Source organism: Phyllobates terribilis, unplaced genomic scaffold (assembly GCF_046119375.1).
Source record: "Phyllobates terribilis strain yellow unplaced genomic scaffold, ASM4611937v1 Scaffold_2__4_contigs__length_985480577, whole genome shotgun sequence".
NCBI classification, from domain to species: Eukaryota; Metazoa; Chordata; class Amphibia; order Anura; family Dendrobatidae; genus Phyllobates; species Phyllobates terribilis.
The window spans coordinates 424,562,955-424,586,898 of NW_027362762.1; the positions used below are offsets into that span (position 1 = coordinate 424,562,955).

Genomic DNA, 23,944 nt, shown 5'->3' on the forward strand with positions numbered 1-23,944 from the left:
GGTGACACCGGAAGTACCTGTGCAGACACGTGTGGTACAGGGGAGCATGGCTGCGCAGGGTGTCTCAGGCATGGATACCGGGGAAGCCACAACTAAGAGGAAGGATGGCGCCGCCGTACGTGGTGTGCTGCAGCAAAACAGACAGTTCCTGGATTTCTTCTGGGACATTGCTAAGCCCGAGCAGGAGGTCAGACTGGCAGCCACTGAGAACCTGATCCAGTACCTGCAGTCCAGCGACAAGGTGAGTGCGTCTTCTGCCCTGCAGTGGTGCGGTAAATGTGTACGTCTACATGTCAGGACTGGCACCTATAGAAACCATGGAGCTGACCACAGCAGATCTGTACATTGCAGGAGCCCCTACTAAGACCCCATTAGTCCTCTGCTGGGTACAATACAAATGTGGGCTGCTGTGCTATTTCTAAGGCTATGTGCACACTGCGTTTTTTTATGCAAATTTTTTTTTTTTTTTTTTTTTTTCAGAAATGGGTCAAAAACACTAGGGAATCCTTGTGCCAGCTAATGCAATGACAATCCTGAAGTGCTGTGCGCATGATCAGGCATTTTCCTGTCTGGATTGTCATGGCGTTTAAATCTGCAGCATGTCAATTCTTTGTGTGTTTTTCATCCATTGACTTCAATTGAGTTAGTCAAATCCGCAGCAAAAAAGTATTTGTGGATTTGCTGCCGACTGGACTGACTCAATTCAAGTCAATGAGTCAAAAACACACAAAGAATTGCCTGCTGGAGACTACTCCTCCCATCATCCGACTGCCGCTGATGATAGGGAGAGCAGGTGCTGCTGAGGGAAGAAGTAGTCTCTTCAGCCGGTGTCTGTGCGCTGTGTTTAACCCTAGAACACATACCTGGGGCCTCGCAGGCCCGCCCTGTTAATTGTTTTCTATTTTCTGCAAGATTTCTTTAGTTAGAATTTTGAAACTCTAGGTATTCCTCAGGTATATAGTTGTTGGTCATTTATTTATTATTTGCACACGGGCTTAAAAGGCCCCAGGTATGTGAAAGTGTAGATTTTTATGGTCATGCGTTCTAGGGTTAAAAAAAAAAAAAGTTAAAATATTAAATTAAACACTTTATACTCACCTACAGCTGTCATCACGAGTGTACCACGGCGTTCCTATCACCCGGCAGCACGTTATACACTGACCGGAGCTGTATAGCTCTGAGCTGCCGGGTGTGAGGTCACTGAAGTTGAATTAGCTGACGGGCACCGGTTTCTCACGCAACACTGGTGCAGTAAGTGAGGTCACCGGAGCTTATAAGCAGATCGAACTCCAGTGACCTCAGTCCCCACACCTCAGCGCTATACACTGACAGGAGTGATTACACTCCTGTCAGTGTATATAGTGCTATCCTCTAGAGCAGCCACACCAGTGATTGCTGGTGTGTCTGCACTAGAAGTGACCCAGATCGTAGTGGGGCACTGGATTATGTTATCACAGCGGACAGGTGAGGGATATGGTTGTTAATTTGTTTTTTTACAGGTGAAAATGGCTTCAGCGGAATGGGTGTTAGGTGAGTATAACAGTGTTTTTTAGCTTTAGATTATTAAATCATAATCATTTATCTTTAATTGATTAAAAGTGTGGAATTTTATTTAAAAAAAAACTCTATCCTCTCCGTGTCTTTAAAAAAAACGTTACTACGGTGTTAGTAATGGTGGCGTCTTATAGACCCCTTCCATTACTAACCTTGGCTTCATGTCAGCTGCCAATACAAGGCTGACATGAACCCCAACCCTATTACCCCATTTGCCACCGCACCAGGGCAAGTGGGAAGAGGGGAGGCTAAGCGCCAGATTTCTAGGACCGCTGAGAGCTGATATTATTAGCCTCGGAGGGGGCTAGTATCCACGGCCCCTTCCCTGGCTATTAATATCAGCCCGCAGCTGTCTGGCTAGCCTTTTCTGGTTAGATTTTATAGGTGGACCCTACGTAAAAAAAATTCTGGAGTCCCCCTGTAATCTAGCCAGTAATGGGTTGTGGGTTGTTATTAATAGCCAGGGAACATTGTTGGCTATTGGCCCCTTCCCTGGCTAGTGTTTGGCTTTCCTTCAACTGGTTATGAAAATGATGCTGGAGCCTACGCCATTTTTTTAATTTAAGGGTATGTGCCCACGATCCAGAAGCTGTGTTCTATTGATTGCAGGTAAATCTGCATGTGTTCACTGAACCGTGCGGATTTACCGCGTTCAATACATTCTAATGGTCAAATTTCTGTTGTGAAGACTAGCGACTCCACAATATAAATTGACATGCTGCGGTCCTGAAGGACGCACCGCATGTTAGTGTCCGCGGGTGATCCGCAGCCTCAGATGCACTCATAGTGGACATGGGATTTCTAGAAATCCCATCCACTATGCTGTAACATCTGGCCGCTGCTGGTTTGACGCTGCATAAATACGCAACTTTAAGTATTTCCTGATCATGGGCACGTACCCAAACACACGCGCAGCATGTCAATTTATGTAGTGTAGACGCTAGTCTCGATGCAGATTTTGACCGATTGAAATGTCATTACATTCAGTGGATCCACTGCATGTAATGATAACACAAGTGCGACGTTAGGAGTAATGGGATTAGGTGTCGCTGACATCTAACCCTAGCTTTAGTAATGAAGATGTGTCAGCCGGACACCCTCATTACTAAGTAGAGTTAAATAAACACACACTGAGAATAAAACACTTTTTATTTGAAATAAAACACACATTTTTTAATCATTTAAATTAACCAATATACTCACCCCCAGGTCCGACGGTATTCCAAGGGTTAAAACGATGTCCCACGTTTCTTTTTTCAAATATTTTTATTTAGCTCCAAAAAGAACTCACTGCTGTAGAAAAATGCGGCAAAACTTGCATTTTTGCTTCCAAGAGATGCAGAAACCTTGCAGAAATTTCTGCAATCAAATACTGAACGTGCGCACATACCCTAACAGCAAAGATTACGGTACTTGCAAATATGGGACAGTACCAAGTGTCCAACCTAGCCTGAGGCCCCATTTAGATGTCTTTTTTTCACGGGCGAGTTCTCTGGTATTCATGGATAGAACACTTATCCATTATACAACCCCTAGCAAAAATTATGGAATCACCGGGCTCGGAGGATGTTCATTCAGTTGTTTAATGTTGTTGAAAAAAAGCAGATCACAAACATGGCACAAAACTAAAGTCATTTCAAATGGCAACTTTAGGGCTTTAAGAAACACTAAAAAAAATCAAGATAAAAAATGTGGTACTCAGTAAGAGTAATTTTTTTCAGACCAAGCAGTGGGAAAAAAATTATGGAATCATGAAAAACAAACACACAAAAGAACACTCCAATACATCACTAGTATTTTGTTGCACCACCTCTGGCTTTAATAACAGCTTGCAGTCTCTGAGGAATGGACTTAATGAGTAACAAACCGTACTCTTCATCAATCTGGCTCCAACTTTCTCTGATTGCTGTTGCCAGATCAGCTTTGCAGGTTGGAGCCTTGTCATGGACCATTTTCTTCAACTTCCACCAAAGATTTTCAGTTGGATTGAGATCCGGACTATTTGCAGGCCATGACATTGACCTTATGGGTCTTCTTTCAAGGAATGTTTTCACAGTTTTTGCTCTATGGCAGGATGCATTATCATCTTGAAAAATGAGGTCATCATCCCCAAACATCCTTTCAATTGATGGGATAAGAAAACTATCCAAAATATCAATGTAAACTTAGGCATTTATTGAAGATGTAATGACAGCCATCTCCCCAGTGCCTTTACCTGACATGCAGCCCCATATCATCAATGACTGGAAATTTGCATGTTCTCTTCATGCTGTCATCTTTATAAATCTCATTGGAACGGCACCAAACAAAGGTTCCAGCATCATCACCTTGCCCAATGCAGATTCGCGATTCATCACTGAATATGACTTTCATCCAGTCATCCACAGCACACTATTGCTTTTCCTTAGCCCATTGTAACCTTGTTTTTTTCTGTTTAGGTGTTAATGATGGCTTATGTTTAGCTTTTCTGTATGTAAATCCCATTTCCTTTAGGCGGTTTCTTACAGTTCGGTCACAGACATTGGCTCCAGTTTCTTCCCATTCGTTCCTCATTTGTTTTGTTGTGCATTTCTTGTTTTGGAGACATATTGCTTTAAGTTTCCGGTCTTGACGCTTTGATGTCTTCCTTGGTCTACCAGTATGTTTGCCTTTAACGACCTTCCCATGTTTGTATTTGGTCCAGATTTTACATACAGCTGACTGTGAATAACCAACATCTTTTGCAACATTGCGTGATGATTTACCTTCTTTTAAGAGTTTGTTAATCCTCTCCTTTGTTTCAATTGACATCTCTCGTGTTGGAGCCATGATTCATGTCAGTCCACTTAGTGCAACAGCTCTCCAAGGTGTGATCACTCCTTTTTAGATGCAGACTAACGAGCAGATCTAATTTGATGCTAGTTTTGGAAATGAAAATTTACAGAGTGATTCCATAATTTTTTTCCTCTGCTTGGTCTGAAAAAAATTACCCTTACTGACTACCACTTTTTAAATCTTGATTTCTTTTAGTGTTTCTTAAAGCCTGAAAGTTGCCATTTGAAATTACTTTAATTTTGTGCCATGTCTGTGATCTGTTTTTTTTCAACAACATTAAACAACTGAATGAACATCCTCCGAGCCCGGTGATTCCATAATTTTTGCCAGGGGTTGTAGTATATTGGAGTGTTCACATGTCATGTTTTGTATGCTGAGTGGTCCACATGAAGGGGGAAAAAACAAAGTCATGTCCTTTTTTGATCTAAGTTACGAGTTGAAATCATTTATACAAGTCTATGGCCCAATTCATCAGGGCTATTTTGCCACAATTCTGGCATAAATTGCTTTGAAAAATAGGGATAGGATTTATAGAGCTCATGCCCCCTATGGGATTTTTATTTTTTACTGTATACACTGACTTGCAGTTCGTGTTTCAAATCCGTAACATGTCAACTTTTCTTGTGGGTACGCTGAGTTATGTGTGGATCTTCCAGGGCTGTGGAGTCGGTAAGCCTAATCTCCGACTCCCTCAATTTCCCTGACTCCACAGCACGGCCTCACTACTGAGCATGTACATAAAGGGCAGCACAGATTCATCTCAGCGAAAAGCCGAGAACCTTAGATCAGGAATAGAGCAGACATTTATAGGACATTTCATAACTTTCCAAAATTCTTATGAAATCATTTACAGCACAAACTTCACCGAACTACTGTACCCAATGTATTATATATTTTAGGAGTGGTAGTCGGTCCATTTTATACCAACTCCACCAAAATGTACTCAGACTCCACAGCCTTGGGATATTCCCCATAGAATTGCATTAGATGCGCAAAATCTACACATGGCTGTATCAATAAAGTTTTGTCAGAGCCAAATACCATTAAGTATCAAAAACAAAGCCGCTTTATTTAAAGCACCACTCCAGCGTGTTTTTTTTTTTTTTTTTTTTTTTTTTTTTTATTGCATTGCTTGAGTGGTGCTTTAAATGTAATTCCCCTGTCTTAAACTGACCTGCCGCCGCCTTCATCGTTTTCCAGTGTCGCTCCGGTCTGTCTCCGATGTGACCTGTTGGCAGCACCAGTGTTACATGGAGCGCACCAGAGGTCACTTTTTAATACATCTCTATGAGAGACTTGTTCTGTCTTTTATAGACTTGCATTGAGCTTTTGTGACGTAACTTCAGACTGCCAGCCAGCCAGAAGTTACGGGCACAAGATGGCGCCGCGGGACCAGAGCTGCATCTGTATAAGGTGAAGCCGCCGGAAGGTGAGTATAAGAACGAGAGCAGGGAACTTAAATTTAAAATGCCACTCAAGAGCTGAACCCCCTCCACCCCTTCCTCCACAACACTGGAGTGGTGCTTTTAAAACATGACACACCAACTAAAGACAAAACCCAGTGTTAAAAACGTATGTAAAAAAAATACAATGAAAAAGCCCAAGTAACCTAATTTACCTAATACGTGCAGAAAATCTGTAACATCAAATATTCATTGTGGGAAAGTAGAATTAGACAGTGTTCACATAGCTTTTTAACATGCATTCAGTGACTCCATTGGTTTAAAACAGGATTTGGGCTTATGTGCGGACGGGGCCATTGATTAGAATAATGCAGACGGAGTCAGTCTGTTGTCGGACATAATTTTAGACGGTATACGCCTGCTGGAGGCGAGCACCAAGGTGCAGTCGGCATCATTATAGTCAATGACCCCCCGTTAGCGCATATGTCTGAATCTCGGTTAGCGGATTCGGATGTAAGTTCCGATGGAGCCACTGAACGTGTGCTAAACAGTATGTGAACGTAGCCTTACTTGGTTTTGCTTACGTCTTTTGTAAAGAAAAATGTGAACCTCGTCTATGGAATGGGCATCGTTGCGTGTCTGCATTTCCTGACTATACATTATTATTTGGATGTTGATCTTCTGCATATACCAAAAGTGGTTCCAAAAGGAGTTTTTCCAATGGGCTCTTTCACTGCAGAAATCTTTTGCGGCATTGCTGAGGATTTACTGCACATTTCACCAAAAATGCTGCAAGTCTAGGCTGCTGATCTTCACAGAAGGTGCCTGAGACTCTGAAATTATATTCATAGCACTTCTTTAATTTGCATATGAAAAATCCATTCCTATCACAGTATACATCCTAGTGGGAACTTACTTATATATATATTTTTTCCTTTTACAAAAGCGATAAGTCACTTTTGACTAAAGTATTTTTCCATGCTTGTTACCTGAAATATTCCTGACTTTAGTCCGGTATGAAGGTATCTTTAAATGGTAACATGTGCATACCCCTCTTCCAGAAGTCTTGGTTTGTGGGCATCTTGGTGCTGATCTCCTCACTGATCCATGAAACATAGGAGCAGAACCGCTCAGCTGTGGCTGTGATCTGCTCCTCTCTCATTCATTCACTGCTGTGCTCACATCTGAGAACAGAACCAATTACAGCTGAATGTGAACTGGACTTGGTTCAGCAAATGGCAATTGGAGCTCTCAGGACCTTAACATCACCTATCAAAATTTCTGGTATGTCACTGTTAGTTACCTTTTAAAAGCGGCTTATGTTTTTCTTTCTTTTTTTTTTATTACACAGCCGGATGAATTGAAGTACACCTTTAAAAGGCTGGTGGAAGGATTGGCAGCCAGTCGAGAAGCAGCAAGGCCGGGATTTAGTTTGGCATTAGCCCAGGTTTGTAGTTTAGTGTTGCATTTATATATAACTCTTTTTATAAGGCACAATTACTATTTCTGCTCATTATATGAGTTGTACCTAGCTTTTTTTCTTCACTTTTCCTCTCTTTGGGCCCAATCACTAATTTTCCTTTGCCCTGAGCTCTTGCATAGTGTCTAGTTAATATAAACTCCTATTCACAGTAATCATACATCAGGCATTCCTGTTCCGTATCATTATCGCATATGTTTAGCAGCAACTGCATGGAGGACATTATACAGCAGTACTCCGCATTGTAGTTGTGAATCCAGCTCTGGGATGAGATAAAACACTTTAATTCAGAGCACAATCATTCAGCTCCCCTCTCCATAGGCAGCCGTAATCTTTATAAAAAAATACATGCTGTGCAGCTGAGTTTAGCTCTGTCACATTACACACCGTCATATCAGCTCCATTCCTTTCATAGCACTGTCACCTCTGTTGTACTGAATCCCCCCCCCCCCCCATCCCGCCACACTGCCTATCCAGAGATGTGTCGGTAATCAAACTTCTTGTTGTGCTCAGGAAACTTGTAATCACTGTGCAGTGAGATCAAAGCAGGGTGTCATCATATGTTACACAGGAGTAGTCCAGAGCAGGTAACCTGCTACTCCTGTGTGAGACATTAATGCCAGCTCTGATCTCACCTCAGAACTATTTTCAGTTGCCTGAGCACAGCAACATGGGTGTGATGCTAACACTTTGGGTATGTGCCCACGTAACGTTTTTCAAGCGTATATGCTGCGGAATTTCCGCAGCGTAAACGCTTGTGAAACACTATGTAATCCGTCCCCAAGGGGATTCCGCAAGTTTAATACCCATGCTGCAGATTTTTCCGCAGCGTTTATGATGCAGGGAAAAATCCGCAGCATGTCAATTAATTTTGCGTTTCCGCAAGCGGAATTGCCTTTGCAATGCAATAAAAAACGCAAGGCAATTCCGCATGTGGAAATCGCGCGATAAACGCGTGCGGAATTCCGCATGCGTTTATCCGGGAGAGGACATGCAGAAAATTTCTGCTTCATTTCCGCAGCGTGGGCACATATTCTTTGAGTTCTTAGAGCTGGACAGACAGTGTAGGGGGACAGGAGGAGCTGAACAGCAGAGGTGCACTTGCTAAGAAAAGAGGAGAGCTGATAGGAGGTTTGTAATGTAGCACAACTAAACTCAGCTGCATCGCCCCTCTCCCCCACTGACTCCTGCTTGAGGTTAGACCAGGAGATCAGAGCTGTATCATTACATCTCACACACTGAGAAACCTGCAGTAAGCTATGAGGGGTGCATGTATTTCTTTCCTTTGAGTGTTGCTGCCCGCTTATGATTGGTCCGGATCATACATTGTCAAGAAGTACACTCCCCCAGTGAAAACTGTCTGATAACTTTTGTTAAGCCAAAGTGGATGTTAACTCTTTAGGTGCAAAATACTTTGATTGCTAATATCTCTGCAACGCAGAGGCAAAATAATAATAATAAAAAAAAAACAAACACACGCTTTATTCCACTCTGCAGCCACTATTACATCCTGTGTCCAGTTTGGTGAAAGGTCCTCTTTAAATGAGCAGTCAATCCTTCACATACAGCTCTGAATACCTACCCATATTGCTAAACACTGAGCCTTAATCGAGCGCTTGACCAGAGGTTAAGCTGCCGACCACAGGTCAGAGGGAATCGCTGAAGTTTGGGATAGAAATATATTCTGAAAGTGTTTGTCTCTAATTAGAGAACCCTTCTAAAGGGGTGGTCGAAGGTCAAATAAGGTCGCTGATGACTGTTTCAGGGAGGGGGCAGGGGCTGTGACAGTTGCCCAGCCTCCCCCTTCCCTCCCCCCTCCAGTAACGTTTTGCTTGATATCCCGGGATGCACTGGGGAACTCAAAGTGTCATCACAGGAATTAGCGGACAAAAATGCAATAGCTGTTAGAAAGTGTCGTTGGGGAAGAATAGGGAATTTTTAATCCAAGCATATTAGAAAATAGCTTAGATTATGGCACTAAATAGGTAGGGATTTAGATTAAGATGTTTGACCTTCATACCGCCTCTTTTAAGTATTTGTCATTCCTTGATGATTAAGCATTGTTAGTGACTTACTAAATATTTATCAATCTGATTACCTTGAAGGTTCTGCAATGCTTTGAAGAAGTCCCACTATCCACAATTTTGGAACATATACACGAGAAGTATAACCTTCAGACGGTTAAAGAGGTGAGTTTGTGGTGTGATAAAATCTTTATTAAGAAAGCTTATAATATTTTGTCAAAATTTAAACTTTTGAAAAACAGCTCCATATTTGTTGGGGTGTTTTTTTTGTTTTTTTTTTTTTTGTTTTTTTTTGTTTTTGTCCATGATTGTTTAGCCCCAATTTTATTTTCAAAAGGGTAACAGGAGAAAATGCAATTTATTCTGAGTATGCTGATCCCATATGTGGGGGGAAACTACTGTTTTGGCGCACGGCAGTGCTCTGAAAGGAAGGAGTGATGTTTTGGAACGCAGACTTTGATGGAATGGTGTGCGGAAGTCATGTCGTGTTTAGAGAGCCCTTGATGTGCCTAAACAGTGGAAACCCCCCCCCCCCCCCACAAGTGACCCCATTTTGGAAACTAAACCCTTCAAAGAGTTTTATATAGATGTTTGGTGAGCACCATTAACCCACAGGTGCTTCACATAATTTCACAATATTGTTCTGTGAAAATGAGAAATTTTTTTTCATACAAATGTTTTTAACCCCAAAGTTTTTCATTTTCATGATGATAAAGGGAGAAAATGGACCCCAAAATGTGTTGTGCAATTTCTCCTGAGTACACCGATAACCCATATGTGGTCAAAAACTACTTTTGAGGCACAATGCAAAGCTCAGAAGGGATGAAGCGCCATATTGGAGTTCAGATTGTGCTGGACTGGTTTGAGGGTGACATGTTACATAGGCAGAGCCCCTGAGGTGCCAGAACAGCAGAACTCCTCCCCCCATAAGAGACCCCATTTTACAAACTACACCTTTAAATGAATCCATCTAGGGGTGCAGTGATCATATTGACACCAGAGGTGGTCACAGATTTTTATGCCATTGGGCAGTGAAGGAAAAAAAAATTATATATTTAGCACCAGATTTTACATTTTCACACTGGGAAATTGGTAAAAATGGCACCAAAATTTGACCCACAATCTCTGCTGAATGTAGAAATACCCCATATGTGGCTGTGCGGTACTGCTTACCCACACGACGACACTCAGGAGGGACAGAGCGCTATTTGCCTTCTGGAGCACAGATTTTCCTAGAACAGTTTGCAGACTCCATATACAGAGACCCTAAGTGCTAGAAGAGCAGAACACCCCCCCCCCCCCCCCCCCCTTAAGTGACCCCATTTTGGAAGTTGTACCCGTTTTGGAATTTATGTACAGGTGTAATGTCGATTTTTGACTCCATGGGTGTTTTCCAAAAACAAGCAGCAGTGGCTGTTCATGAGTGAAAATTCCAAACTGCCATTGTAGTGCCCATACATTGTAGTGCCCAGTACATTATGTCTAGCTCATGTTTCTGGAGACTTTCACCCGATAATTAGGCGAGCTCTCATCTTTACAGAAATGCCAAACACGTGGACGCAGTGTAAAACTATGGTTTAGACACACTGGAGCTCAGAAGGGAGGGAGACATTTGGATTTGGGAGCGCAGAATTCGTTGGATTTCTTTTGGAGGGCGAGGAGCCCAAGCACTTTTCCAGAGCCTTTGTACTGCCAGTAACGTGGAAGCCCCTATATTTATGTTACGGAGCTGAGTGGGGACTTGAATTTTTTTTTTTTTTGTGGATTGAGTTGTGACCGTTTTACATAACATTTGGGATCACATTTATCCCACGCTCTATGCTGAGCACTTACTTTGGGGTTTCCATGTAAATCTCTGAGTGACGTGATTCAGATGAAACCCCTGAGGGATCCATTCACTATATTGAGGCAGCAGAGTTACTCGACTCTTTCTGGCCTCTGCTCAGTGTTGTCCTTCCTTTGAGAAGTGCACAAAACTGTGACTGACCACGTTTTTATGCATGCCTAAAAACACGGACACCGCCGGATCACAGGCCAGACTGCATCCAATGTCTCTATCTGCCTCATTATATGAAATATTTCGCCTGGGTTTCCGTCTGAATCACGTATTTCAGTCATTTACATGGAAACCCCAGGGTAAGTGCTCAGTGCAGAGCGCAGGATAAATGTGAGCCGAGCCATACTGCGATCTTTGAGAGGCAGAATGAATAAATGAATACAAGATGAAGAATTCGTTTTATTTATTTTTTACGCCGTTCCTCGAGCGGTATAAGTGTTATGGTGACTTTATTGTTGGGGTCGTTGCCACTACAGTGATACCAGTGTTATATCGGTTTTTTAGGTTTGGCTGCTGTCGCACTCTAAAAAAACGCTTTTTATTGCAAAAAACAAGATTTTGCATCCCCATATTTTCATAGGCATAATTTTTCCATATTTTGGCCGACAGTGATGTGAGGACTTGTTTTTTTGCGGGACTAGTTGACATTTTTATTGGTACACTTTTCGGTCAAATTAAATGTTTTTTGATCACTTTCTATAATAATAAAAACCAGCAATTAAGGAATTGTTTTTTTTTTTTTTGTTCCTCGTGTCAGTACGATTACAGCGATAACACATTTATATAGTGTTTTTTTTTTTTAAGTTTTGGTGCTTTTATACAAAAACTATTCTATATAAAAAATTATTTTTGCATCACTTTTTTTTGAGAGCTATAAGGCTATGTGCCCACGATGCAGAAATGAAGCAGAAAATTTCTGCAGCATTTCTGCATCTCCCTGGCAGAAAAAACGCATGCAGATTGTGCATGCGTTTTTCCTGCAGAATACATGTGGATTCACATGCTTTTCCGCATGCAGATTGACAAGCGCTTTCCAGGCGATAGCATCACTTGGAAAGTGCTTGACAACTAGGTCACACTGTATAAATCCATGCAAACGGCATGGATTTATACAGTGTGAACCGTAAAAATTAAAACAAATAAAGCTATACTCACCCCCGAGGCCCCGGCGTGGCTGCAGCGCTCGTTCCTCTCTGCTTCCTGGATGCCGTCATATCGCGAGACAGAGCGGTGAAGGGCCTGCGGTCACATGACTGTGACGTCACAGCAGGTCCTCAAGCGATGTCGGCATTCAGAGAGAAGCCTTCGGAAAGGTGAGTATAAACTTTGTTATTTTATTCTTTTTTTACAGGTACAATGGTACCCAGGTCTGGATGAGAGTCTTCTCTCCTCCAGAACTGGGTACCATCCGCACATAGAGACGCATAGAAGCCGCTTGTACAAGTGTACAGTCGCGGTTTCTATGCGTCTCAATGCAAGTCAATGGCGGGAGTTCCGCTGCGCTTCCGCAAAATTAAATGACATGCTGCAAATTTTTGTACGCAGCATAAATGCTGCGGAAAAATCCGCAGCATGTGCATAGAACATGCGGAATCCCCTTGGGGACCATGGGGTGCGGATTACCTAGCGTTTCACAAGTGTTTATGCTGTGGAAATTCCGTGGGCACCCAGCCTAACTTTTATTTTTTACAAGATGGCGTTTTCAGCTATACCATTTATATTTAGATCGTCTTTTTTATAAAAGCATTGTTTTTGTCCCCTTTTTTTTAACATATATATATATATATATATATATATTTTTACTTTTTGTCCCTCTATGGGACTCTCACTTGCACAGCTCTGATCGGTCACACAAGTTAGTTAGATCATGCACTGCGCATTATCTAACTTGCTAGAGCCTGGTGACCCAGATGGCATGACAACGTTGGGTCACCATGGCAACGATTGAGCCCTCGCGATGAGAGCAGAGGGGGCTCCTTACCTCTGCCTGCCTTCTAAATGCTGCGATCGCTTTAGATCGCAGCATTTAGGGGATTAAACTGCTGGGAGCAGTGTAGGCACCGCTACTGGCAGTGAGTGCCGGGTGTCAGCTGTCATATCAACTGAACACCCGGCGGCGATCGTGCCACAGCTGCTGTGCACGTAAAATCGCCATGATGTACCCAGTGCGTCCAAGGTCGGGAAGGGGTTTCAGCTTCCCTGGCGGTGTAAAGTAGAGGGGTCAATGTCACTAATTTTAATGTATCAGGGTACAATAGGGAGGTAATAAATCTGGTAGTGTCACTGCAGTGTTACACACACACACTCACACACACACACTCACACTCACACACACACCTCTGCTACATAAGCACATATACATGCACACAGCTCTGCTACAGTGGGGAAAATAATTATTTGATACACTGCCAAAGTTTTCCCACCTACAAAGAATAGAAAGGTCTGTAATTTTTATCGTAGGTACACTTCAGCTGTGAGAGACAGAATCTAAAAATAAAAAAACAGAAAATCACATTGTAATTTTAAATTGCATTTTATTGCATGAAATAAGTATTTGATCACCTACAAACCAGCAAGAATTCTGTCTCTCACAGACCTGTTAGTTTTTCTTTAAGAAGCCTCCTACTCTGCACTCATTACCGGTATTAATTGCACCTGTTTGAACTTGTTACCTGTATAAAAGACACCTGTCCACACATTCAATCACACTGAGGGTATGTGTCCACGATGCGTCCAGGCCTGTGGCCCAGACGCTGTGGAAGAGCCGCTGGCGACTTCCGCTCATCTATGCAAATGAGCGACGGCCATTTTTTATTTTTTATTTTTTTCACATGCGGACTTTCCTCATAGAGGTAAGTCTGTGGAGAAAGCCCGGATGCGGATCCGCCGGAGAAATTGACGTGCTGCGGTCAGGAAAGACGCGCCACATGTCTGTTTTCGCTGGTGTGCAGCAGACGCATGGTGGACATGGGATTTCTACAAATCCCATCCACTATGCTGTAATATCTGGCTGCTGCGGGTTTGACGCTGCATAAGTCCGCAGCGTCAAACCCACTCTGCTCCGGATCGTGGGCACACAGCCTCAAACCTCTCCACCATGGCCAAGTCCAAAGAGCTGTCTAAGGACACCAGGGTCAGAATTGTAGACCTGCATAATGCTGGGATGGGCACCAAAGTAAATAGGCAAGCAGCTTGGTGAGAAGGTAACAACTGTTGGCACAATTATTAGAAAATGGAAGAAACACAAGATGACTGTCAATCTTCTTCGGTCTAGGGCTCCATGCAAGATCTCGCCTCGTTCGGTAAGGATGATTCTAAGGTCAGGAATCGGCCCAGAATTACACTGGAGGACCTGGTCAATGACCTAAAGAAAGCTAGGACCATAGTCTCAAACATTACCGTTAGTAACACACTATGCCGTCATGGATTAAAATCCTGAGTCCCCCTGCTTACGCCAGCACATGTCCAGGCCCATTTGAAGTTCGCCAATGACCATCTGGATGATCCAGAGGAGGCATGGGAGAAGGTCATGTGGTCAGATGAGACCAAAATAGAACTTTTTTGTATCAGCTCCACTTGCCGTTTTTGGAGGAAGAAGGATGAGTACAACCCCAAGAACACCATCCCAAATGTGAAGCATGGTGGGGCAAACATCATACTTTAGGGGTGCTTTTCTGCAAAGGGTCAGAACGGCTGCACCGTATTGAAGGCAGGATGGATGGGTTAATGTATCGCAAGATTTTGGCCAACAACCCCCTTCCCTCAGTAAGAGCATTGAAGATGGGTCGTGGCTGGGTCTTACAGCATGAGTGACCCGAAACACACAGTCAGGGCAACTAAGGAGTGGCTCCGTAAGAAGAATTTCAAGATCCTGGAGTGGCCCAGCCAGTCTCCAGACCTGAACCCAATAGAAAATCTTTGGAGGGAGCTGAAACTCAATGTTGCCCAGCGAAAGCCTCGAGACCTGTAAAGAGGAGTGGGCCAAAGTCCCTGCTGCAGTGTGTGCAAACTTGGTCAAGAACTACAGGAAACGTCTGACCTTTTATAATTGCAAACAAAGGTTTCTGCACCAAATATTAAGTTCTGTTTTTCTATTGTATCAAATACTTATTTCATGCAATAAAATGGAAATTAATTATGTAAAAATCATACAATGTAATTTTCTGGATATATATATTATTTTAAGATTCTGTCTCTCACCGTTGAAGTGTACCTATGATAATTACAGACCTCTCCATTCTTTGTAGGTGGGAAAACTTGCAAAATCGTCACTGAACCAAATACTTATTTTCCCCACTGTATGTGCGCCCATGGGCGCCACCCGGCTCTGCTATGGGCGCCCATGGGCGCCACCCGGCTCTGCTATGGGCGCCCATGGGCGCCACCCGGCTCTGCTATGGGCGCCCATGGGCGCCACCCGGCTCTGCTATGGGCGCCCATGGGCGCCACCCGGCTCTGCTATGTGCGCCCGCACACTGTACATTACCACATCCTGCAGTTCCTGATCAGGACAAATATGGAGGCTGCAGCAGCAGAGCATTTGCAGGACCTTCCACTTGATTAACTCCAGCACCTTTCAAGCCATGTTACCAGACACATGATGTGAAAGGTTCTGGTATTACTGGTGCAGAAAACCCTGCAGTTGCTCAGCTGGTTCAGCCTCTATTCATTCCTGTTAGCTTGCTCTCCCGCTCTGAACCAGTCACCTAGATCAGTGCAGTGTCTGCCAGGAGGAGAGAGGGCAGCTCTGTGTCCTCCATCACAGGAAGTTTTCTTGTTTAAAAATTGTGTCTTATAGTTAGTAAATGACAGTACAACCTCTACAAGTTGTCATCCGTACTAAACGTACATTCACATGTGGATAATAGGATCTTTATGCATCATAAGTGCCGTGGTTTGATTGTGGAAATATATTCAGAGTAAACTCGTGTCCTTTTGTAGTCATTCTGCAAATTAATAACTAAAATGAATTAAATGTAGCTAAAATATGTGTGGATTGCGTCACTAGAGTGATGTATCTAAGGATTACAGTTCCAGTGTAAATTATCGTGTATTAAAGAAACAAGCTTTTTCATTACCGCTTTTCTTTCTTCTTTCTTTTTTTCAGAAACTGGTGAGAAATGCCGCCTTTGGTAATTTTTTTGGAGTTCTGGCCCTGTTCCAATCAGGTCGACTTGCTAAGGTAAAATTTTTAAACCGGTAATATTCCGTATGCAGAAAGGCATGATGGTTAATTAATCCTAAATATTTTTAAAATACTTCTGTCTATAGATGCTTTTTACTCATTTCCAGATATGCGTTTGTTTGTTGTAGAGATTTACTCATCTACATATGACAACGATTTAAAGGTTTAATGCTCCTTTAGAACTTGTATATTGCAGATTTTATAGATCTGTACAGTTACTTGTATACACTATCCTAGAATTAAAATGGTATAAAAAAAAACCAAAACATTTAAAGTACATTTTTTTGGGCAGGATCCAAAAGTACTGCTGGAGTGTGTCCAATTGCTGCAGAGTTTGTCCTACTACCGGGAACACCTGAAGGATTTGCCGCGAAAGACTTTGGTGGACATTCTGTCAGAGGTTGGTTTCTATGTTCTTCCCAAATTCTTCACTGTATGATATTGTTATTTTTTATACTGTAGAGTAGTGAGGAAATTTACCGACTTTTACAACCAATGTTTTATTATATATTCTTTTTCAATTATGTCACTCAATATTTTTTTAAATGTCTATGATCTTAGAAAATTGTTCGCACTGTCTTAAGAATTTATCTAATAAGTCAGTATTTTTATCATATAGCCAAGTCTAGAACATCCCTTTAAAGAGGGGTTGTCCCACAAACTAGCTGCATTTTGAATCTTTGAATAATATTCAGGTCTACAAATTGAAGTGTTTTTTAAAAAAAAAAAAAAAAAAAAAAAAACTGTCCTGGGATTTTCATAATAATGTGCCCCTGCTATGTAGTGTCTTCTTTGCTATGTCTGACCACACAGAGCTGCTCCTGTTCATGGTCCACACATACAACAGCTCCTCGTTAGGGGAGGAACTATAAGTCACTTATAAGTGAGTATACAGATCACATAACAGGAGCGGGTGTTCTGCCACATCTCCAGCCGTCTGAAGTTAGCCTAAATTATGTCAGTAATATAGGATCTTTGGCATGCACTGAGCTGCTATGTCACGGACTTGATTTACGATGGCTTCTCAGAACTGGTGGTGAGGAAAAAACACATGCTCCTGTGATAAAACAGGCAGGGAAATGTGTTACCTCGCAGAATGAAGCAATTATATGCCCTTGCTGCATAGTCTGTACACTCTATTATGCTTTCTCTCCTGGCAAAGAACTGTGGTTTGTGATGTGGGGCAACTATGCATGGTTGAACACCGCAAATACGGCAGTAGTACAGGCACATGTATATGATTATCTCACTATCATTCCAATATCTATTAATTAAAATGTACTATGCTTGTTTAACAACCCATTTTAATGCTAAATGTACAATGATAGTCCTGTTGGATGTTCACCAACTTGTATAGCTAAAAACAATAAATGATTTTCACCTCTTCAGATCCCGGAATCCAGCTTTGAAGAAGTACTCTTTGGGGTTCTGAAGTCAGATCTAAAGTCCGCATTCAGCACCCCAGAACAGCTGCACTTGCTTCTTGTTGGACTACAGAAGTTTCCAGGAGCTCTCAAACCTAAGAAATTAAAGCAGTTGATTGGGTCATCTTCAATTGTTGCACAGGAGAACATCCCAAAGTAAGATGAAACGTGCTGCTGAACTTATTCTTAATTGATAGATCCCATATCCAGTAGTTTTTAACTATTGTGTGTTTTTGTCTTTGCTGCTATAACTAAACCAGTGGGATCTTGGTAGTTTGAGTTTCTGTAAGTTTAGACCTTGAAAACAGAAACTCACTACTACTTGAATTTACAGACCCTTTGTGGCGTAGTAGTTTTCTCTAGGGGTCCATTTACACTGCAAGATTGTCATGAACAAGCAGTCCTTGGATAATCAGTGCTTATCTGAAACGCGGTCTGCCTCTGTAACAAGGCTATTGAACAACCACCAATCAGTCAATACTTACCAGATTGTGGTCATTTAATATCGCAAGTTGGGGCATATAAATCCACCTTTAAAAGGGTGTTAAGTTTTGAAGCTATCCCTGTTTAATGAGATGGGGGATAATTTCCTGATCTCTGAGGGTCCGACTGCTTGGACCCCTACAAATCCAGAGAACCAGGTCTATGGAGCGGAGGTCAATGTGCATTGCCGCTTTATTGATTTTTATGGGCTTGCCAAATATCAGCAGACCAATCTCCAGCAGGTCCATTTAGAATGAGCTTGACCAGTGGTACGCATTATCAACCACTATACCATTCAGTCACACGGGGTTCTTTGCAGCCCCAGTTGATAGAATCAATGGGGGGGTCCCAGCGATCAGGAAACTAGCCCATATTCCTAGGATAGGGGACAACGTCTAAGCTTTAGACAACCCCTTTTAAGGGTGCCCTCAAAATTATATAATGGATCATTGATTTGCATGAATGAATAAATTATCCTTTTTTTTTTTTTTTTTTTTTTTTGTTTGTTTCCAGATTGGTCGATTTGTTAAAAATGGCTGCTAAGTCTGTAAAGAAAGATAAGTGTCTGCCAGGAGTGGCTCTTGATGTCCTGAGAATTGCCGTGAAGGAGAAGGCTTTTGAATTATTTTGGAATGAAGTCGTGGAGCTTGGTTTGATGGAGGAAGATAATGCGCCATGCATGTATGATTTCAGTGATCTTTTTTTTTTGCCACTTGTTATATTTAACTAGCTTTGTAATGATTCATCCACTGCCCAACCCTTGCCTTATTAGAAGGCCATAGCTGCTAAGAAGGTGCACTTGTGCCCTTTAATTTTATATAAAAAAAATTTGAAGGCTTCATCTGGTGATAAACGCACGTTTTTGCAATCCTTTCTTATGCCCAATTAATGTATTTGGACATCAGACCAGGGGAACCCTTTTGTCAAGGCCTTTCTTAATTCCTTTAAATTGAGAGCTGCTTAGACTGTGCAGTTCTAATGGGCTCCTCATGTTTGCCCCATAGTTTGTGGCTGGCATCTAATTCAATATTTCCTCAGGCAGCAGCCACTTTCAGAAAACTGTATGGCCAAATGCAAATTTACCCAAACATAACAGCTGGACATTTAGAATCTGATTCAACATCCTGCTGCTGCCACTAGGAGGCTGACAATATGCACAAAAAGGTAGCTCCCCCACAGCAGTGTACCACCCACCAACTGGTATTAAGTTAATCAGTTAGTAGGAGAAGCAACCTTTAAAAGAGAAATACACAAATCCAAACTGTAACATTTAATAGGTAGTAAAGCTGTAAAACATGGGAGGGTGCTGCGTCCCCCAATGAAGGCTCTGAGAAACAGATTTTACGGTGAGTAACCAAAAATCCTGTTTTCTCTATTACTTCATTGGGGGACACAGGAAAACATGGGACGTACCAAAGCAGTCCCTGGGAGAGAAACAGCAGTAAACCACTCCATCCAGGTCGGAGGACTCACCACTGCAGCCTGCAAGATTCTTCTACATAGGCTGGCATCTGCTGAAGCATGGGTATGGATCCTGTAAAATTTGACAAATTTGTGAATGGAAGACCAGGTTGCCGCTTCGCAAAGCTGTAGGGCGGATACCCTATGACGAACAGCCCTGGATGTGCCTACCACTCGGGTAGAGTGGGCCCTAATCCCAGGGGAATGTGTTCTGTTCTTAGTCCGGTACGCCTCCAAGATTGCCATCTGAATACAGCGAGCGATTGTAGCCCTGGAATCCGGAAGGCCTCTACGCTACAAAGAGTCTGGCTTCTGGAAGGGTGCGGTCCTAGCCTGGTGAACTTGAATTTTCCTGACCAGGTCAAACCTGTTCAGGGAGCTTTCCAGAGGGTGAATTGGTGTTGGACAAAAAGTAAGGAGGACGATGTCCTCATTGAGTTGAAAGGTGGAAGCCACCTAGGGAAGGAAAGAAGGCACTGGTCGCAAGACCACCCTGTCCTGGTGGAGAACAAGGAAAGGAGAGCGACAAGACAAAGCCGCCAGCTCCGAAACGCACTTGATGCAAGCGATGGCGCATGGAAAAACGCCTTACAAGAAGGCAGAGACGGAGAGACTTCTCGTAGAGATTCAAAGGGAGAACTTCTGAGGGCCTCCAGAACAAGGTTGAGGTCCCAGGGATCCATTGGCTTTCGATAGAGGAACTGCGTGGGCCGCTCCCTAAAGAAAAATTCTGACCTGAGAGCGAGAAGCTAAATTCTTCTGGAAGAGAATCGATAGTGCAGAAACTTGGCCCTTTAGAGAGCTGAGAGCAAGGATAGTCCAATCAAAATGGCAAAGGTGATGTATTTGGGGGGGAAAAAAAAAACAGATATAGAAGTTTCCAAGAGGAGACTGCAAAAAAGTAGACTACCTTCATGCTAGAAGAAGGTAAGTAAGGAAAATGCATCATCTCAGTGTCCACAAACTGTTGCTCTACCAATGAGCCATAGCCCACAATAGGAGGATTCGAGTGTAGGTGACTGTGAAAGAGTTGGAGAACAACGCTGAGTCACAGAATCTGGAAGTGGGCTGAAAAACCCTCGTAGAGCACCCTGGATCTCTTCGGAAGGGATGGAGGGTATGTTCCACCAAAAAAAGGACTATGGATATAAACCTTCTGATGAGACTACCCTTCTCCTGTCAGACTTTTCACAGGTTGAGAAGTCAGTAGAACTTCGTTTACTGTGGACAAATCAGCAGACCTTTGATCCGTCCATGAACAGATACCTATGTTGAGGCTGACCAGGATAGCGTTATATCTTGAAAGGAAAGAGAATCCTGGGCTCTGTCATGGAAGGAAAAGAGTGAATACCTACCCTCCAGGTTCCAGATGAAGGAGAGGAGGCTTAATTAGCCTACGGGCAATCCAGAGCTGAGCGACACTAGGCTAAAGTTTCTAGCTGAGAAAAGGGGAAGACGCCAGTCATCACAAACTTACTTTGTATTGAAGGATCTTTTGCAAAGAATGAGACTGACCTGATGAAGGTCAAGCCTGAGCGGAAGTGTGCTTTGAGAAAAGTGCAAAGAATCTCAGAGCATGTCGAAAAAGACTAGCCCAGGCCAAAATGTGTAATCCCTGTAAGGACACTGAGAAAAGTCTAAGCTGATGGTAACTCATTAGGCTGGTAAAGATTCTAGGAGTCTCTACAGTCCAGAAGAAATTCTCTGGGGCTAATATAAGTGCACTGGGTGGAGGAAGGCTGTAGGATCTATGGATTAGCCGTCTTGGAGGGTGTTGAAAGGCACAGCAGAACCTAAGCTGTAGATCCAGCAAGGAAGGATAGGTACTGTCCTACACTGAATCGGGAGAGAGATATTCAGAACCTAGCACCCAAGTGCTGAAGAACAACAGTATGAAACCGAAAGTTGGAAAATACCTGAATGGCGAAAAAGTGTCATTGGAGAAAAAAATTTGTCTATATGAGGATGAGCGGTCCGGCCTATGGCAAAACAATCACTGATTCCCTGCGGCTTCTTGGGAAACCTTTTTCCAATCTGGACCATCTTAGAAAGGAAGGGGGCAGGGATCCTCACGTATGGGACCGCTTACCTTGGCATGAGCTGCAACACGACAGATGATCACGGAGAGTAACGGGAGAAAATTGGTCGCTGTAAGAAAAAAAACAAACTAGGACCAATCCTGTTCACTGAGGTCCAACCAATCAAGGAGGGGGACCCCGGGAGGACGCCTGGTACCGGCAACTAGAATGTTTGTTTTTGTGTAGGCAATGGAAAGAGCGGAGGCCAGCTCATTGACACAATCAGCTGGGCCCGATTGCTGACCTTGTTCCCCACAGGGTCAGAATTAGTCAGGGATTCCGCAAGTGGAATGGGCTGTCTGGGTGAGGCAGTGCTAGACCTGGGAATCAAAATGTAATAAATACTGAGAAGGATAAAATTGTTTTTGTGATGTTCAAAAAAACCTATGATACCGATCTGGGACTTAAGCGGCTCTCGTACTATGGTTGTTTCTTGCGAAGGCTAAAGTGTTATCCGATCCAGTTCTTGTCCGAGGAGGGAGCTCATTAACATAACATTCGGAAATCGAATCCCGGGGCTGAATACTCTTGTACTTACGGCTTTATCCACTCGCTGTAAGAAAGGAAAGGTACGCACCGAAAAACAAGCCAAGAACTCAAGTGGTGAGATCGCTTCAAGGGCTTTTGGATTTGCATTGCGCTCAGACCTGAGAATCATGGTAGATGTAGGATCTGATTTTCTGGAAAAAAGCCAGAACCGTAAAAGCGCTGCTGCTATGATGGGACATTGCAGTAGATCCGAATCAGCGGATGTTGAGGAAGGCTCCTGGGACGAAACCGCAATTAGGGAGAGGTGCGTGGCAGAAAGGAGGTCGGACTCGCTGGATCGCGGCCATAGCACCTGAAACTGTACTGCAAGCGATCATCTGGTACATGACAGATGGTGTCTGACCCACCATATAGCGGACTGGGTACTTATATTGCTGCTGTGCTCAGCCATGTGGTACGTGGTAGATGATGCATCTGACTCGCTGTATGGTGGGCTGAACAATGAATACCGGGTCAATGAGGCATGTGGTGGATGGAGTGTCTGACTTACTGATTATTAAACAGGAACATGGACCTCCTGCAGCAATCGACCGTGAGGTACTTGGTAGAAGGTTCGCCTGATAGTGGAGAGAACCTTAGTACCGCTGCTGCAGTCGACCACGAGGCACGTCTGATTCACTGAATAGTGGCAGGCGGCTGCCGTTGACCATAAAGTACCTGGTAGGTGGTGCATCGGACTTGCGCAGCTTTAGTCAGCTGGGGACAGGCCCAAACTCTGCAACAGTGTAGGCCTGGATGCAATTCTCCTCTCTTCTCAAGGGAGCAAGGTGCGCTGTGATTGGTCTCTCCTGCTCTCCCCGCCCACCGTCCTCATCCAATCGACTGATTGGCTGGGATGATCGGGTTGTGGCCCAAGCGCAGGAGAAGGCCTAGAACTGAGCCGAAGACTAAATTTGAAACCAGGCTGCCGGGAAGAGCCAGCAGTCTAATCCCAGTAGGGCATGGTGATGAGGGCCAGGAAGGCTAGCTGGAGGGGCTCCTGAGGTTCCAGTATATAGATGCGGTAAGAAAGAGGCGGGCCTCATGTGAGAAAAAAAAGAGTTCAGTTTCCTGCGCCACTGAGGGAGGAGAGGAGGAGTTTCCATGTCGGCAGAGAAAAATCCCACGCAGTAAGGTGGAAGAGTGAGCGGGGCCAAGTGCCGCGGCTAGGCCGCACAGGAGCCGGGCCTAGAGTAGACGGAGGCTGGCGCAGGAGGATGGGGTGAGCGGAGGACTAAAGGAAGGTTAAGGACAGGCCCTAGGGCTGGAACCAGACACACACAAACAAATACACGCACAAAATAAAGAGCCCCATACGTGTATATCACATCCATCTGTTGCCGATCTTCTTGTCACCTCCTGGGAAGGAATAGAGGGAGGGGAACCTGTGGGCAGAAAAAAAAAAAAAAAAAAAAGGGGGGAGTACCTCTTCGTCCTTGAAGATGACTCAGATACGATCAGATGTCCAGACCTCACCTTCGAGGGGGGGGGGGAGGGACTCCGATTGCTGGACATCCAATCCTGCTGAAACCTTCAGGCTCTGGTAGGCGAGCGGGCAAGAGAGGGGGGGGGGGCAGGGCCGTCCTTTTGGTCACCTAAACACTCTACATGTGTTAGGGTCCTGCCCGATAGACTTATGAGGATATGGGGTGGAAGTTCACGCCATACTCAGT

At 43.6% G+C, this 23,944-nt stretch overlaps 1 protein-coding gene across 1 annotated transcript in view; it reads left to right on the forward strand.

Annotated features, from left to right (window-relative positions):
• Nucleotides 1-23,944, forward strand: part of MYBBP1A (MYB binding protein 1a) — a 75,945-nt gene continuing 52,001 nt past the window's right edge. The window contains exons 1-7 of the mRNA XM_073665185.1: nt 1-241; nt 7,123-7,218; nt 9,357-9,440; nt 16,220-16,294; nt 16,590-16,697; nt 17,687-17,877; nt 18,718-18,885. Coding sequence (XP_073521286.1) covers nt 47-241; nt 7,123-7,218; nt 9,357-9,440; nt 16,220-16,294; nt 16,590-16,697; nt 17,687-17,877; nt 18,718-18,885 — 917 coding nt within the window. The 5' untranslated portion in view covers nt 1-46. The remainder of the gene's footprint in view (nt 242-7,122; nt 7,219-9,356; nt 9,441-16,219; nt 16,295-16,589; nt 16,698-17,686; nt 17,878-18,717; nt 18,886-23,944) is intronic.